This window comes from Panthera pardus, unplaced genomic scaffold (assembly GCF_024362965.1).
Source record: "Panthera pardus isolate Hobbes unplaced genomic scaffold, ASM2436296v1 HiC_scaffold_21, whole genome shotgun sequence".
Classification (NCBI taxonomy): Eukaryota; Metazoa; Chordata; class Mammalia; order Carnivora; family Felidae; genus Panthera; species Panthera pardus.
Window position 1 is genome coordinate 6200783 of NW_026526777.1, and position 18146 is coordinate 6218928.

An 18146-nucleotide genomic window follows, 5' to 3' on the forward strand; every position below is an offset into this window, starting at 1 on the left:
AACCATGTGATGCCTGTCTGTGGAAATGACACTATCAGTCCGTTCTCCCAGGGGGTGAAGAGCCTGAATGTTTTCCAGCGGGGAATATTATGCATCAGCAACCGTTTTCACGTCTTTTTCCTCTCACGTGAACCGGAGATGCGTTACCACACAAATGCACGCACACGTACAGAGACAGAAAGCAGAACGGCTAAAATGACAAAGCAAAACCGGAAGAAGAAATGAACAAGCATGCACCCAGAAGGGAGATGCCGCCATCTTAAAACCGGAAGGGAGAGGCTTACTGTACTTTTACGTTTCATTTAGCTCTGAGTTCCCTGGAAGTCAAGGTAAAAACAGAAATACGATGGAGACACCTGGATGGCTCCATGGGTTAAGCATCTGGCTCTTGATGTGCGCTCAGGTCATGATCTCACGGTTCATGAGTTCGAGCCCTGTGTAGGACTCTGCACTCACAGCATGGGGCCTGCTTGGGATTCTTTCTCTCTCTGCCCCTCCCCCTCTTGAGCACACATACGCGCACACACACACTCTCTCTCTCAAAATAAACAAACTTAAAAAAAAAAAAAAGAAATACATTGATTATATGGTTCTTGTGTGTGAAAAAAGAAGGTATTTACATTTATATTTCATCAATTCTTTGTCACCCACGATTTGGCATGAGTTTGAATGGGTGTTTTATGTATATGTTTTCTTCCCAAAGCACAGGATAGGTGAAGTCTAGTCAGGATACACGCTTTCTGAAAAAATATTGTGGGAAGTTGGATATGCTTTCGGGCCTGATGGAGAGAAAGATACGGAAACCCAGAATCTTCCTTACCTCCTCCAGTTTATCCATCCGTCCAACCAGTTTGGTAGTGACAGAATGCAGCTTCAGGAGATCCAGACCATAGAAGGCTCCTTCCAGCATGTCTATGATGGTGGAAAGCTATGGAACATGAGTAGCAGGTTAGTCGAGGGCTGGGGTGTGACGCCCAAGATGAGACTTCTCCTGTCAGACCCCCAAGCCGGAGGCTCAACAGAGAGGCCACTGGCCAGGAACGGAGAGGGGGGGCTCTTGGAAACTGGCGTTTTGTAGGTGGGAAGTATTGTGCCCCCTGCAATACTCAGATAAGAAAATGGAAGAATCCAGGGGCGCCTGGGTGGCTCAGTCGGTTAAGCGTCCGACTTTGGCTCAGGTCATGATCTCGCGGTCCACGAGTTCGAGCCCCGCGTCGGGCTCTGTGCTGACGGCTCAGACCCTGGGGCCTGCTTCGGATTCTGTGTCTCCCTCTCTCTCTGCCCCTCCCCTGCTCATGCTCTGTTTCACTCTGTCTCAAAAATAAATAAAAACATTGAAAAAATTAAAAAAAAAAAAAAAGAATCCTAGAAGAACAAGTGAAACTGAAGTCTACACATCTTCACCCAATCGCTTAGACCCCTCTTCTGCTGTTAGGTGTATGCCTGCTTGTCTTTCCTCTTAGATGCTGAGCTCCTTGAAAGTGGTGCCCCATCTTTGTTTCCCCAAGATCTCTAGCACAGCACCTGGCCCACAAGAGGTGATCTGTAAATACTCAACAAAGTGGCTCATAAACTTCGATGCCTTGAGGATGTGCTCCTGAAATACCCAACCTCGTCGTCTACCCTGGAAGATACCAACAGTTTTCCCTCAGCACTAAAACTAAACTAACCACGAGGTAAAAGAGGCCCCATGACCCATCTCTGCGATAGCATGCCATCGTAGGGCGCGAGCCTTCTCAGTGCTTTTAATGCTGTCCTTCCCGCCAGTACTCTGGGAGGACGGTGGCCGAACATCTGGTGATATCCAGGTCACCCAGAGCGCAGGCAAAGGGGCAGGTGAGAGATGCTTGAACTGGGCCTCCCTGCTGAGGACCAGTCCCTGGAAGAATCTGCTGGACACCCTTCTGCGATTTCTGTTCCCCACCCGTCTCCCAGCCTTGCTGGTAGATGAAGAACTCCATGTCATGAGACACTTGTGTTCAGAAGCCCTCCTTCCTCCCCACCAGAGGAAAGTAGCTGAACCGTGGGCGAGAGCCGCAAAAGGCATCTTGCTGGCACGCACTGGGATGATTTTCTGAGTGGCTCCCAATAGAAAATTTTGCCTGCTGCTGTTCCAGAAGCCCCCAGGAGTCCAATCCTATAACTGGGTGGTTCAGAAAGCGGCTTGATGGTGGGGCTCTGAGGCACACTGGATCCCGGGGCAGGATGTTAAAGCACCGTCCTGCTAACCCCCGCTCTGCGAGAAGGGCATCCGTGACCGCCAGCTACCGAGCGCGTACCAGGCACGGGCACAGAGGCAGCTCTTCACGTTGGTCATTCACGAACAGGATGCGTGTCTACCGACCCTGACTGCGTATCAGGCACCGTGCCAAGTACTCCGTAGGGTCACCCATCGGTTCCCAAAGCAACCCCCCAAAGCAGACGTTGTTATCCCCACTTGCTACTCAAGGAGACCAAGGTGGGGCAAGGCAGTTAGGCACCTTGAGTAGGATTACACAGCAAAGAATAGCAGAGCAACAATCTGAACCCAAGTCTGTGTGACTGCAAAACCAGGCCCAGGCCACCGCTCCCCCCTGCCGCCCCCCACTGCAATGAAGCGGGGAGGGCAGAGATCGGACAGTCCTCAGCCCACCCCTGCAGCAGCCTCAGGCAGGCCTGAGCTTCACCCCCCCCCCCCCCCCCACCGCCCCGGACCAGGATCACGGTCTGATGCCGACCCACAGCTGGCCCCAGGCCCCTCCTACCCTGGGTCACCCCGGCCCACGGGCTGAGGACTGACGGGCTCGCCCCTCCGTGTCTCTCGCCTCTTTAGGGTGCGTGCTGGGCTGACAGTAAATCGTGGCAACAGCTCTCCGGGAGAAGAACACTGAGTTCTTCTGGCCCCAGGGCCTGGCAGTGGCTCCCAGGCCCAGCCTTCCTGGCTCCACAGGGAGAGGCAGGCACACTTTGCTGTCAGCATCCCCTTTAGACGTCCGGATTGCGAACGACTGCTTTGTCACATGACCAGCCTTGGACACACACAGTACTCCAGATGCCAGGGCCTGACCTTTACAGGCTAAGACACGTCCCATTTACTCAAAGGCCTTACAATCCCTGCAACAGCTTCTGCCAGAGGCCTGGGTCCCGAAGGCGTCCTCCCACCCCTGGCCTCGCCCCCACACCAGGTCCTACCTTCAGGTCCCGGCTGTCTGCCGCCCGCAGCTTCTGGAGCCGAAAGTCTCCCTCACAGGGATTGAGGGCCGACGGGGGTGCGACACAGGCACATTTGCAGGACGAGCCCGAGGTGATGGTTTCCACGGTGTAGAAGTCTTCCTTCCTGGAGGTCCCCTCGTTGACCCTCTGGCAGGCGTCTCGGCCCAGGGGTCTCACCACGCACTTGCACTGACAGTCTGAGCCCTCAGACACAGCCTTGACCTTGTCATAGTCTCCCAGCAACTAGACAACAGAGATAAAGCAAGAAAGGGCTGGGTGTGCAAATACAGGTGCCTCTCAGCCCAGCACCTAGGAAGGCTCTCCATTCACCCTGTTGAATGTCCTGCACTAGCCCAAGACCTCAGACAACTCTGAACTGTGGAGAGAAGAGGTCATCAGAACACAATTTGCTGACTCTGAAATTTCCTTGAAGGCACGAGGAGTTCAGCTCTCTTCATTTGTCTTGGAAAGCTGTGTGCTTCTCAGGGGGCCTTAGCCTTTCATCATTTCAAGGAAAAAAACAAATGAGCCCCATCATTCTTCCAACGGCCCTTGCCTTAGCGGACATCCAGATTTAGATTAAAAAAGAAAAAGGAGAAGGGGCTAAAGGGAGGATTGGAAAGCTGATATTCCAGTCTGAAGGCTACTTGCTTTGATCCTTGTTCACTCGGTGACCACATACTGAATGCCCATTCGGGGCTGTGCCAGGTAAACAGACGGGCCAGAGAGCCCACCCGCGTGGGAGCTCTCCGTGCAGGAGGCACACAGATCACAGCCATGCCAGGTAAAGGGTGGTAAGTGCCCCGACGTGATGATGCAGGGCAGTCGGGGGAAGGGGGCGCTCAACCTGGAGAGAGGGGCTCCGGCCAAGCATCAGAGGAGACTTCCTGGAGGAAGTGGTATTTCATCTGGCCCTCGAAAGACGGCTTCAGTTTGGAAAAAGACAGGCTGAGTAAGGTTTACGCAGCCTAGGGATTCACTTGGCTCCTTGAACAGCTTCTGAACCCAAACCCTAGGCCAAAGCCAGGAGAGCAAACTGGCAGCGGTTGCTGCTTCTACGATGCTAAACATTTCCTTCTGAGCCCTGGCCCCTGCCAGCCTCCCCAGGCTGGAAATCACACAGCAGCAGCAGCAGCAGGCTTTCTGGAGCCACCATTCTGGGCACTTGCTCGGGGTGGGGGTGGGGGGGGTGGGGAAGCCTCCTTCCTCCTCTGCACAGATCCCGCATCCCCAAAGCCACGGGGCCCCCCAAAGCCTTTCTAAGCACCGGGAAGGGTTCCCTTCACTTGCCTAATGACCTCGGCAGGCAGGCACAGACCTAGCTGGAGTGGAAATGTTCCTGGGATGCTGTCGGGGTGGGGGGGGGGGGGGGTGGAGGGAGAAGGCTTGTAATGTTTTTCTTGCAAAGGCTGGGTTTCTTCTAACACTAATATTTGCTTTAGAGCTGTTGTCAAATACAGAATGGTGCAGCGGGCTAAGGGGTAGCAGTGCAGGGTGACTGAAGCGGCCGGTCCTCAGGGGCTGACAGTAAATCGTGGCTGTCTGCTCTCTGAGACTCTGCCTAGATTTCTGCCGGAGCCCGCGCTGAGGCCCCGGGTGGATACCTTCCTTTCAGACTCCGGTTTCAAGAACACTTGTGGATGGTCCTCCAGAGCCCCAACATGAAGGGTTTTCATGTCCTTTCGGTTTAGGGGACAATGAGAGGTTATGGGTGGCTCTAGGGATAGATAGTAGCCTAACTTCCCGAGGAAGGGGAACTGATTGTTCTTCCCCCGGGAAGGAGACAGGACCCAGAGCAAAGGCTTCTCCAGATGCAGGCAGCACTGAAGGCACCAGATGCAGCCATCCCTCTTCTTTAGGATGACGGCAACTCCCACCACACGTCATCATGCTGAACGGAACACTCTAGAGAACTGTCCCTTCCAGTCACCTGGGCTGCAGATTGTCAGAAGACCTGGCTCTACCCACCTGGAGCTACAGCCGGGGAACCAGGGCGTGTGTGACCATCGAGTCAGATAAAGCGAGCCAAGTACTTTGTAAAGGGGCACTTGACGAAGCCGGTCCCTATCAGCTGTCACTCACCCCCCACCGACCACGCGCCAGAGGTGAGTGGGTCTGCATTTCCACCCTGCCTTCACCAACACACGGGGTCTCGTCCGCCAGCCCCTCTGCGCGGGGCCACCTGCCACGCGACACACCTGCAGCTGCTGCTGGGTCTCGACCCCGCTTCTCCCTGGTGGGTGTCTCACTCCGGGCCCGTCAAGTGCCTTCCCCCTGGGGCAGCCGTCCGCCCGCCCCAGTCCAGCGTGCCCGCCTGTTGTCACATTCCAATTCCCACGAACAGCCACACAGGCAAGACACGACCACACTTTCGCAACCCTTGAGCTAGAAACTAGGTCTGGATTATTATTATCCGTTACGTCCCTCTTTCCAGGGAGCTGCACGGAGTCTTCCCTTCCTTCTCTCCTTTCTCCCGATCCGGTGACCTTGAAGTACCCGTTCCGTCCCCCGAGAAACGCAGCGAGGAGGGCACCGCGCACGCCCCTCCCTCCGGGAACGGGGCGCAGCGGCCGGCCGCACGCCAGCGACGACGGCCACCTCCGGTCCCCCCCACCCAGCGCCCCGGCCCGGGGGTGGCCAGGGCCCGCCGCCTACCTGCGACAAAACGTTCTCCTGGTTGTCCGCCTCGTTCTGCAGGGTCTCGTCCTCCGTGGGCGCCACCGTCGGCGCGTCCGGCGGCTCGCTCGTGCCGGCGGGGGTCACGCTGGCCCCCCACTGGGCCCGGGCCACCACCAGAGCGCCGCAGACGACCAGCAGCAGGGGCTTGGCCATGAGGGACGCGGGCAGAGGGGCTGCGCCCGTGGGAGAGCGGCGGGCTCGGGCTGCGGGCTGGCACTGAGGCGGAGGGCGGCGCGGCCGCGGCCCGGGAGTGGCCGCTCAGAGCGCCTGCTGACGCTGGGCGCGGCTGAGCGCGGCGGGAGGGTGCGCCCCCGAGCCCCGGCGCATGTCCTCCCCGGCGCGAGCGGCCGCGACTGTGCGGCCCCGGCCGAGAGCGGGGCGCGGGGCGGGGGCGCGGGGCGGCGCGGGGCGGGGGGGGGTGGGGGGAGAGGGGGCGGGGGGCGGCGGCGCCGGGAGCGAGCGCGGCGTCCGCCCGGGGGCTCAGGTGGCAGGCGGGGCGCCGGGCGCGCGGGGCGCCGGGGGGCGGGGCGGCGCGGAGGGAGGGAGGGAGGGGGAGAGGGCGGGGGCGGGGCCTCCATTGTGCGCGCGGCCCGCCCCTCCCGGCCCCGTTCGGCGCCCCCGTGGCCGCCGCGCGCGCCCCCCCCCATCACGCTCCCCGCACCCCCGCCCCGGTGAAGTCTGGGGTCCCCCGTGCGGTTCCGGCCCGCGGCCGCGCGCCCCCCCCGCCCCCCCAGGGGGAGGCAGACAGGCAGCGGGCGCTCGCTGCGAGCCCGAGCCCCTGTCCTCCGCGCGCTCCTTTTATCGCCCCCCGGGGAGAAGGAGCCTTGCTCTCGGCGTCTCTCTTCCCGGACTCGGCTCGCAGCGCGAGCTCCGGCAGCTTTGAACTTAGCGCCACTGGGAGCCTGCCTGCCCGCCGCCGCGTCACACCCTGGCAATACCTCCACCCGGAGGATGGCCGTTGAACTCCCTGCCGGAGTGGGTCCTGGTTTTGCGAATATCGAATACGAAGACCGCGACTGTCAATCGCGGACGCTCTGCGGGTCCCCGGGGCGGGGGGGGGGGGGAAGCGGCTGCCCGAGAAGCCGATGATTGTCCAAGGGAACAGCTCTTAGCTAGCTTCCTGCTTTGGGACAGGTGTCAGAGTCTGTCGCTACGTGATCCCCAAGAGGGCGTCCACTTTCAACAGCGTGCGATTATGTTACAGTGTCCCTTAATTAGTGTCCCTTTGGGGGGCGCCTGGGTGGCCCAGTCGGTTGAGCGGGGGACTTCAGCTCAGGCCATGATCTCACCGTGAGTTCGAGCCCCGCTTGGCGCCCCTCAGGGCTCGCTGCTGGCAGCGCAGAGCCGGTTTTGGATCCTCTGTTCCCCCCCTCCACCAACACTTTGGATCCTCTGTCCTCTCTCTCTGCTCCCCCGCCCCCCCCCCGCTCATCCCCCCTCTCAAAAATAAACATTTAAAAAATTTAGTGTCCCTTTTGTGAACCTACTGTAAAGATTAATACTGCATGAATTCAAGGAAAGGCACAGTGCCTTCCGGGACAACTGTCATCCTGAAAATATTGAACAGAGCCAGACCCCTTCAAAGATGTGAAAGGTGTCAGTACGCATCTTGGGAAGTACAAACACCTTGCCTTTCACACTAAGGAATAAGTTGCAATAGTCAAAGTCATGAACTAAGGAGATTCAGCTCATGTAAGTGATGATAGTTGACAGACATATGATTGTCTTTATTAATGTTTAAATAGGGTTTTGTTTTTGTTTTTTGTAATCTCAGTTTGTGGACAAAAGTCCAAGGTTCTGGGTGTCTGGGCCTGTGGAAACCTCTCTCTCTCACACACACACACATACACATGCAAAGTACTCTGTGTGAGCTAGCAAATGTTTTCTGAAACTAGACGGTAGTAAACATCCATAAAACATAGTTTTCAAATTCAGTTCGAATAAGTGTTGGATGTTGGCTAAGCGCAAGACAACAAACTAGGTTGCTAGATCTTTAATGGGAAGATAAGAATGTCCGTGTTTTCCAGAAGGAGTGGGGTGGAAGTGAGGGGGTAAGCAGAATAAGGGCTCGAGTTGTAAGGCAGGGTGAGAGCATTGGCCGAGGGCGTTCAAGGAGGTATAGGCCACGTGTCGTTGAAAGGTCAGGCCTTCGTGGAAGAGTGACGCTGGAGGTGTCTGGGTGTGTGAAAAGGCTTCAAGGGAGAAGATAAGCCAACGAGATATAGGCAAGAAAGAGAGGGCATTGTGGGCAGAGACACAAGCCTGAAGCGGATATTCAGATCTCAGACTGCTCGCTTCTCAGGGAGACCTTCCTGACTCCACCACCGGGGCCATTCCTACATTGTATTCTCCCGTAGCACCTGTACCTTTGCCCCGCAGCATTATGGGAATTACATTTTTCTACTCCTTCGTGGATTGCTTCAGTGACGCCTCTCTTCTCCACTGGAATGTAACCTCCATGAGGGCAGGGCTTCTGTCCGGGTTTGTTCAGCATTACAGCCCCAGAGGTTAGCCAAGTGCCCGGAACAAAGTAGACACTTCGCAAAACTGGTTGGATGAATGGGGTCTACAAACAGTCCGGGTGGACACATCCCAGGTACTTTCACAAAGACGGCCTTTGTATCGATTAGTGTGCATTTGACCGCGAGTCACAGAAAATCAACGGTGGCTTAATCACATATGCATTTATTTTTCTGTCATTCTAAGAAGACTGGAAGTTGGCCATTTTAAATTTAGTTCAGCAGCTCAATGAGGTCATCAAGGACCCACGCTCTTTCTGTTTTCCCAACTATTATTCTTAGGGTATTGGCTTTTGTACTTAATCACGCGTGGTGGAGGCCAGTCCTCGATACCCCTCTGCCATTCTCTTTGGCCAGATACTCAATTCCCCAATCTTTCTTGCAGCTAGGGGCAGCCACGTGATTCACTTCTGGTCAATAGAATAAAATAAACCTACAGAGACTAGAAAAGATATGTGGCCTCCTGATAAAAGAAACAAATTAGAGAGAGGAGCTTTCTGGTGCCCCCGTTTCTTGTGTTAGATTGTAGTCATGACGCCTGGAGCTGTGGCAGCCATCTCACGACCATGAGGCCTTTCTCCTATTGAGCTGAAATAGATCTCCTTTGAAAGTTTCTTTTTCAGTTCAGTCCTGGGGCACCCGGGTGGCTCAGTCGGTTAAGTGTCCACCTCTTGATCTCAGCTCAGGTCTTGAGCTTGGGGTCATGAGTTCAAGCCACGCATTGGGCCCCATGTGGGGCCCCATGCTGGGTATGGAGCCTACTCAAAAATAAAATAAAGCTCAAGCTGTCTGGGTGGCTTGGCCGGTTGAACATCTGACTCTTGATTTCTGCCCAGGTCATGATCCCAAGGTCAAGGGGTTAAGTCCCAGGTCAGGCTGTGTGCTGAGTGAGGAGCCTGCTTGAGATTCTCTCTCTCCCTCTGCCCCTCTCCCCTTCTCCTCCTCTCCCTCTCTCCTTCTCTTCCCCACCCCACCAGCTCTAAAAAAAAATTATTTTTAATTTTTAATTAAAATGAAGTTCAGTCCCGTGGTCATACACAGACCTTTCCCACGAGAGAGTTTTTCTTTCACTTAAATATAGAAGCTAAGTACCTTCTGAATCTCCTTCTTTCTCAAGCTAACTAACCAGATAACTAACTCACCTTATATACCCATTTTATTCACCTGTTTCTCAGACCACATGGTCTTTTGGACCCCCTATTATTCCAGTTTTTTTTTCTCTAGAGAGGTTTGAGTAGATGTTACAGCATATTGAAACCATTTTTTCTCTTTTTCCAAGCACTGTTATTTTATTACTGTAACCCAAGATTGACTTTGCCTTTTTGGCATTACATTGCACCAATGATTCACATTAATTTATTTTTTTAATATAGTTTTTTTTCCTTTTCTTTTTGTTTTTAACATGAAGTTTATACTGGTTTCCTCCATCCTGTACTTTCCAGCTATGTTCTTTTTTTTTTTTTAATCCAAGTACAGACATTTACATTTTTTCCCACTGATTATCATGCTTTTGGCCCATCTTTTCACCCTGTTGAAATCCTGTCTAAGTTTTCCAAATTAAATAAGCATGATTTCTGTCTTAATTCAAATCATTAATTTATTAAGTCATAGTCATTCGAATACAGCTAGATTCTAGAGCCCTACACCCATAGAAAAAGTATTTCCTTATTGATATTACGTCCTTTGGTGTGTGATTGCTTAGGTAGTCGGAGGTGCTGGTGCCTACACCCCAGGGCTTCCTCACATCTATAAGCGTTTCTCGAGAGACTTTAAAACACCTACAGATTCGACTTCACTCGATCCTTAGCAGATGAGCATCAAATAGGTATTACGCTCCCTGTTTGACAGGTGGAAACATTGAGGCATTAAGATAATGAGGTGGGGACACCTGCGTGGTGCGGTTGGTTAAGTGTCCGGCTCTTGATTTCGGCTCAGGTCATGACCTTGCGGTTTGTGGGATCGAGCCCCACATCGGGCTCTGTGCTGGTAAGCACGGAACCTGCTTGGGATTCTCTCCCTCTCTCTATGCCCCCCTTCCCCCTCAAAAATAAATAAATAAGCTTTAGGGGCGCCTGGGTGGCTCAGTTGGTTGAGCGTCCGACTCTTGGTTTCGGCTCTGGTCATGATCTCACGGCTCCTTCGTAGGTTTAAGCCCCCCGTCGGGCTCTGTGCTAGCAGTGAGGAGCCTGCTTGAGATTCTCTCTCTCTGTCCCTCCCCCAGTTGTGCTGTCTCTGTCCCTCTCAAAAATAAATAAATAAACTTAAAAAAAGTTGACTGGGTGACTCAGTCGCTTAAGTGTCCGACTTCGGCTCAGATCATGATCTCACAGTTCGTGAGTTCGAGCCCCGCCTCGGGCTCTGTGCTGACAGCTCAGAGCCCGGAGCCTGCTTCAGATTCTGTGCCTCCCTCTCTCGGCCCCTCCCCTGCTTGCACTCTGTCTCTCTCTCTCTCAAAAAAAATAAACATCAAAAAAATTTTAAATAAGTAAATAAATAAACTTTTTAAAAAAAGGCAATGAGATGTATTGTAGCTACTCTGCCCAGAGTGCTTCCCATGTGCGGACATTATTTGGTATTCAGAATACTCCTGAGGTAGGTAGTGTCATCCCCTTTTACAAATGAGAAAGCAGGCTCAAAGATGGAAATGTTCAGAGGGTCTTAGAAAGGCCCGAACGTGCCACTTCAGCCACCTGGGACCCAGGACCCTTATCCCGCAGGTTGCCGGGTCCCAGGAATCCCTGGTCAGCGGCTGCATCCACCAGGCCTCCCCAGCCAAGTCTGCTGCTGGCAAGAGTATCTGTTTTCCAGTTTATCTGGGAGCCTCTTGGCCTCGCTCTGAAATGTCTGCCTGCAGAAAACCAAGGCTCCATTTGCCAGGTGGGGCTGGGGTGGCTATAAATGACCTGCCACCTAAGTGGGTAATTTAGCATATGCACCTGCCCCACAGCAGCAGAATCAAAGAACGGGACAAAATCCCACGAGCAACATCATTCTGCCGCCCCCCCTCTCCTGGCTTGCTGCAGCGTGGGAGCCCTGCCAGGGAACTGCCATAAAAAGCTGGAAAGGGGTGATGGAATGCTTGGCTGAAAAAGAGTTCTCCACCACCGCCCCCCCCCACCCCGACCCCCGTTCACCTCGCTTTCCTGCTTTCTCGGCTTCTTAGTTCGTCTTTGATCTTCCACGTTTTCTCTCTTCTTTAATTCAGTTTAGCTCACTTTTTGAACATACGTTAGGAGCCAGGTGCTCTGTGGCCTGCTGAACACACAAAGATAAAGACGGCCAGACCCCTGCTTTCAGGAGCTCCTATGCTAAAGCTTATAGATACGTAACTCTGGGGAAGCACACAAAAGAGCTTTCACTCCCCTCGAGGTATTTTAGCAAAGCAAAACGTTTTTCTTCCCTGCGGGAGGGATGGGAGCGTGTCTGGTAGGCAGGGAGGAGCCGTGAAAGGGTTTGGGCCCGGGAAGAGGGTGCCGTGGTCAGCTGGGCAGACCAGATGGGTTGATCAGGGCGGCGGAGAGCAGAGCGCAGAGGGAGAGGCAAGACGGCAAACACAGTTTTCTGTTTGCAGACCACCTGGCCTCCCAGGGTGGCCCTGCCTGAGCCCGAGTCCTATGCTGGATGGGTCATTGCTCTGGCTCAGAGAGGAGCGCCCTTGCCTTGTGGTGACCTAGGGACGGCCGGGTGGACAGAGGCCCTCTGCCCTCCCGTGGGATTTCCCAGCTCTGCTCTGTGGCACAGCTCCGGGAGAGAGCAGTCACACCACAGTCCATGTGAATGGACCCCCCGCCCCCCAAGAATCAGGCAGGCACAGCCCCCAACCAGGCCAGGTCAGGAACACTGCAGACAGCCCGCTCCTTCCTGCCCACCATCGTATCCCTGCCCTCTCTCACCCCCACCCCAGCCCTCTACCTCCCTCTTCTCCCGGTGCCCCGTCTTCCGTGATCACAAACAGAGCAGTTCTGATGCCGATAATGATAATGTGCGTCAGGCTGTGTGGCTCCCCTGCCTTCTCACACATGCCTAATGTGGCTTTAATAATTCTGCCTCAGTGGGGAGCCTTTACAGGCAAATACTCCCGGTAGAGGTAACTCGTTGCCTTAAACCTATACCAGGAAATAAATAATTGGTAACAGGTTTTGCTAGGGAAGTAACAGAGGGAAGACACTGGGAAGTTAAAAAGACTCATTACAGGGGGAGGCCTGGGCGGCTCAGTCGGTGAAGCCTCCCACACTTAATTTCAGCTCAGGTCTTGATCTCTCGGTTCCTGAGTTCAAGCCCCACATCAGGCTGTGTGCCGACAATGCGGAGCCTGCTTGGGATCCTCTCTCTCTGCCCTCCCTCCTCCCCCACTGTTTGCACGTGCTCTTTCTCTCTCTCTCAAAATAAATAAATAAAAATTTTTTAAAAATCTTCGGAAAAAAAAAAAAGACTCATTATGGGACAATCCCAGAGGTCTCGGACTTTGACATGAGGTCTAAAGGACTCACATTTGTTGCTTATCATTAGGAATGAATAGAAGCTTGTTCAACAGAGATGGGAGAGGAACGTGCCAGATTGGGAAATGCAGGCACGGGGGTTACAGGGAAGGAAGAGAAGGGGAAACAGAGAGAGGTGAGAACAGGGGCCAGATCACGCGAGGCCTTTACACTATGCCGGCAGTTTGGAATTGAAGTCAAAGGCTATGGGGAGAGAGGGAGACGGAAAAACTGTCTCTAGAAGAGAGCATGTGCATGTGCACGGCAGGGGAGGGTTGACAGAAGGCTGGGGATATTGGTAAGAATCCTTAGTGGTCAGTAACAAAGCAAAGAAGGAGACTTATTATAAAGATACAGGAGTGTCTCACAGAACCCGAGGTCTCTAAGGTCAGTAGGGTCCATACAAGAGACTGAAGATGTCCAGGCCACAGTTACGTGAAGAGAAGAGTAAGGCTTTCTCCTTCTCGGGGCCAATTCCAAATGCCCAAAGAAGGGAGTCCTATCTCACATGGTCAGGTACCTAATCCTGAATGAATCACATAAGGTAGGTGCCGAGGGGGTCAGGTAACTTTGTAGAAAGAAAGTGGGGAGAGGCGCAGGCCCCAGGAAGGACCAGATAAGTCAAAAGGGATCCATTGCACTCTTGCCCGTGGCTGGCTGGCTCTCTCTGTGTGTCCCCTCGACCTCCAAAGACGCACTTACTTAACATAAAGTAATCATCTTATAGGAAAGCAGAAATATCTCTCTATAAGAGACAATCCAAATCATCCTGCATAAAAAAAGAGAATGAATCCAAATTAGTATCTAGGAATGTCAAAGGCAACTCTTCTGTGTGTCCACATCTGCAGGAGATATCTTTTCCAGCTTGGCGTGAAACTTGTCCAGATGTGACTTCTCACTAGGTTCAACCATAGCCAATAGCTCTCAGCTCGTTATAGACACTTCACTTGGCAGAAGAGCCCCCGAAAATATTTAATCCACACACGTTCTCTTCAGGATGCTCCCTTTCCTTCACTGGGGCACTTGAACAGCTTCCAATCCTAGCCTCATCAGGCAGCCAGGGGCCGTGGGGAGCCCGGGCTCCGGGCTCAGACAGATGGGCTATGGAATCTGGCCTTTCCAAACTTACTAGTGACCTAGCAAGTAAGTAAGTAAGTAAGTGGACGAGTCACTTCCCCTCCGTGAGCCTTGGTCTCTTCATTCCAACATGGGAATCATGCAGCTACCATCCAGTGCTTACTATGTGCTCAGCAATGTTGCTTTCTCTGCCCCTTGAGGAATGAACCCCACCCCCCAATTCCAATGCTAAAAATAATGAGAAATATAAAAATCGCAGGTGGATCGGGGCGCCTGGGTGGCTCGGTCGGTTAAGCGGCCGACTTCGGCTCAGGTCACGATCTCGCGGTCCGTGAGTTCGAGACCCGCGTCTGGCTCTGTGCTGACAGCTCAGAGCCTGGAGCCTGTTTCAGATGCTGTGTCTCCCTCTCTCTCTGCTCCTCCCCTGTTCGTGCTCTGTGTCTCTCTGTCTCAAAAATAAATAAACGTTAAAAAAAAAATTTAAAAAAAGAAAAAAAAATCGCAGGTGGATTAATAAAGTTCTCGTGTTGAGCATCGAGAGGAAACCCAGACACTGATACGAAGGTGAAGGTTTACTTGGGAGCAAGAGAAGTGATTGTAGCCTGAGCTTTGGAGGGGCTTCAGAAGCACAGACCTGGGTTGATATTAATCCTGCCACCTATCCAGTGGGTGATCCTGGGCGAGTTTTCTCTCCTAAACCTCACTTTTCTAATATTACTAGGTTGTTGCTGCGATTAGAGATACATAAAAAGGCCTAGCCCATGGCTTGCCACGTGCACAGATATTTGCTGAATGGTGAGTGGCTGCTAACATAGGAATCATTGATTAAATGCTATGATATTATTATGCCTGTTTCTGATTTACTATGTGACCTTAGCAGGAACTCTGTGCCTCGATTTCTTTATCTGAAAAAGGAAACCGTCATTTTTTTTCAAATATTTATTTTTGAGAGAGAGCGAGAGAGGGAGCAGGGGAGACGGAGACGCAGAATCCGAAGCAGGCTCCGGGCTCCGAGCTGTCAGCACAGAGCCCCGTGCGGGGCTCGAACTCTTGAACAACGAGATCATGACCTGAGCCAAAGTAGGACGCTCAACCGACTGCGCCACGCAGGCGCCCCAGGAAACCATCATTTTTGATTCTCTGTCCCTTCCACCTGGGGATAATGGTTTAGACAAACTGAAGTTTTTCCCTTTTGGGGGTTTGGTTTGTTCCAGGGACTAAAGTTCAACCAGGTCACTTTCTGAAAGTTGAACGATTCCTGAAGTGTCTTCAGCAACTGGCCTCTGGAGGCAGCTGCCCGCCCCTTGCTTTTGTTGGCCGGACAGCCCAGGCACATCTGGAGGCTGCGGTGGCCCAGGTCGGGGGCGGGGGGGTCCTCAGGGGGGACCAGCAGCATAGCCTGGAGCTAGGCAGTGAGCAGAGCGAGGCACCCCTGGCCTGACACGGAGTCCCGAGTGAAAACCCAAGGGACCCCTCACTCCAGACAGGAGGAAAGCCAGCTCCGTGCTCTGAGAGCCAACCCTCCCGTCCAAGGAGAAGACACCTAAAATAGCAGCAACACGCTTGGACGGAGAGGCAGCGCCACGGGTTTCCATCTCCCCGGACTTTCTCCCCCTTCCTCTAAGAAATTACTTTCTCCCATTTGAAAACGCAACTCAAGCTTGTTCCGATTAACCTTGGGGCTCCCCCGTCCCCCTCTTCCACCCATCGTTCCCGACCGTCCTTCACCCCATCGATGACACCCTGCTTCCCTCCCGTTCTGCTTGCAAGGAAAAAGCCACTCAGAACCATTATCTCAGTGACGGGTGTGGTTTCCTTCCTTCACTGGAGATTTTCAGCGTCTGAGGGTCGATTCTTCTTGACCTAGACTCGCACGTCCAGTGACCTCTTGTCTTTGCGAAACTCCAGGGGGCGCCCGGCAATGTAACGTCTGTCCTCTGGGGTTCAGGATGGTCTGCGCCCCTAAGTAAAGCCGGGTGCAGAAATCTTACGTCATCCTCACCACCGTCCTGCGTTTGGGTGGACGAAACAGAAGCAGGGAGGTTGACCTGCCCAGGGACAAGACCGCACAACTAGTGAGGGGTCCACCAGCATTGACCTCAGGTCTGTCTGCCTCCAAGTTCATGCTGTGAATCACCCAGCACATGTCCTCCCACATTTAACTTTTAAAACTCAACTTCGGCATCTCACCTACACGCAACCTCTTCTTCTAGAAGCCCATATTTCAGGTTCTCTGGCCACTGGCGTGCAAAGTGGCACACCTCTGGGAACACAACTGGCTGCAGCCACAAGCGGGCCGGAAGATGTCCCATCGGGAGACCCCGCTCCCCGTCACAACGCTGCCACTCCAGCTGTGGATGCGAACTCGGGAAGTCCTTGGCCTCTCTGGGAAGTCACGGGCCTCAGTTTTGCCTCTTTGTCAAGAGAATCGGTTGGACTGAGTGATTCCCAGGGCGGTGCCTTTCAGCCCAAACATTCTGGATTCCTCAGTCCAAGCGACTTGATTTATTGATCCTTCCATTGTGTACCGTTCTGAAACACAGTTGGCTTGAACGTCGCTACCGATTCTCAAAGCAGGTGCAGTTTTCTCCATCGTATAGAGGAGACAAACCGACACTCAGAAAGTAGAAGTGATTAGAGCAAGGTCACAGCGTCTGGATTGGAACTCGGTCTTATTTATTCAAAGCCAGTACTCTGAAACACCCAACTACATCCAGGCCAACGTCTAAAGGAAGAGTCTAAGTGCAAAGCGTGAATTAATTTAATATCTATTTAAAGAAAAGGGTTAAGTCCGTCTAAGTGATAGGACAAAAATCGCAAAGGTGGGGACTTTTACAAATGCCTGAGGTTTGGGGACCGCTGAATCAGATAAATATATTCCGATGTTCATTGGTTCCATGAAGACAGAGCAGGACCACGGCCTCTTCCTGAGCACCTGGTACTGTGTCTCCAGCTCTTGGGCATTTGGAGCCCTTTGAAGGGGGGAAAAGAGGGGCGCCTGGGTGGCTCAGTCGGTTAAGCGTCCGACTTCAGCTCAGGTCATGATCTCGGGGTCCGTGAATTTGAGCCCTGCGTTGGGCTCTGTGCTGACAGCTCGGAGCCTGGAGCCTGTTTCGGATTCGTCTCCCTCTCTCTCTGTCCCAACCCACTCGGATTCTGTCTCTGTCTCTCTCAAAAATAAATAAACTTAAAAAACATTTAAAAAAAAAAAGAAAAAGAAAAATGAAGGGGGGGAAAGAAACAAACTGTGTATCCGGAAGACTTACTTGGTCTGGATACTCTCATATCTACTCCCCCAGCCCCCCCTCCCCCCCCCCCCCCCCACGTCTCCTATGCATCCAAGACTTTGCTGTCAGGTATCTGTCAACATATCCCTTAGAGAAGGGCCGAAGTCATAGGTTGCAAGGTGGTTGGCCGAAGATGTATTTAGTTAGGCCAACGCAGTGATTGTTGTCGATTTCTGAGTTTGAATGTCTTCAGGGACGGCACCCAATCTGGTTTGCACAGACCTCACCTCCACGTGAGGTAGGTAACCCCGGGCCCCTGAAGGCATATGAACCTGTGACCCCTGGTTTAAGGCCTTATCTTCCCCGAGATCAAAATCCTCAGTAGGGCGACTTCAGAGCCCAGAGCTCCCAGGAGCCACCAGCAGCGTGGATGTCACTAACACGGTGTGAGTCTCTAAAGCTTCTGTACCAGTCCTGCTGGAGACAAAGTCAGGACAGCAGTCAGGACCAGGAGGTGGCTATAAAAGGTCACAGCTTTTTATGATCCTTTGGGAGCTCAGTGGCTGCTTCGTGATTTTTCAGACTGGGAGCAGAGTGACACCTGCTGTCTGGTGTCGGGCTTCCAACCCAGCGGTTCCCCGTCTCCATCCCCGCACCGGCTGCTCTTCCTCCCCCCACTCCCCTGTTCCGCTGCCTGCAGCCCGGTACTGGGCTGAACACGTCAGGGCCATTGACGATGCTTTGTCCTCCCTCCTCTCCTGAGACCCCTCTGTTGCCACGGTCTGTCAGTTGGACTTACGTTGAGTTTGTGTGCCTTGCCCCTTCTTGTCACTGCCTCTTTGGGACTCATAAGTTCATCTCTGTCTTCCTAGATTGGAGGTCCTCTGATGACAAGGATGATGTCATACTTGTTTTCTTTCCCTTAACAGAGCCTAGCACATTCCGCTGCATTATGATTGCTCGTTAAACGCTTC

At 53.3% G+C, this 18146-nt stretch overlaps 1 protein-coding gene across 3 annotated transcripts in view; it reads right to left on the reverse strand.

Moving 5' to 3' along the window:
• OLFML2B (olfactomedin like 2B) overlaps window positions 1-6266 on the reverse strand; it is a 36973-nt gene extending 30707 nt beyond the window's left edge. The window contains exons 1-3 of one of the 3 annotated variants that reach the window (XM_019465770.2): window positions 5848-6266; window positions 3172-3435; window positions 821-928 (exon numbers count right to left, since the gene is read on the reverse strand). In XM_019465770.2, the coding sequence (XP_019321315.2) occupies window positions 821-928; window positions 3172-3435; window positions 5848-6024 (549 nt within the window). In that variant the 5' untranslated portion in view covers window positions 6025-6266. The remainder of the gene's footprint in view (window positions 1-820; window positions 929-3171; window positions 3436-5847) is intronic. The other 2 variants (XM_019465769.2, XM_019465771.2) reach the window with 2 other exon arrangements.
• Window positions 6267-18146: the final 11880 nt, after the last annotated feature.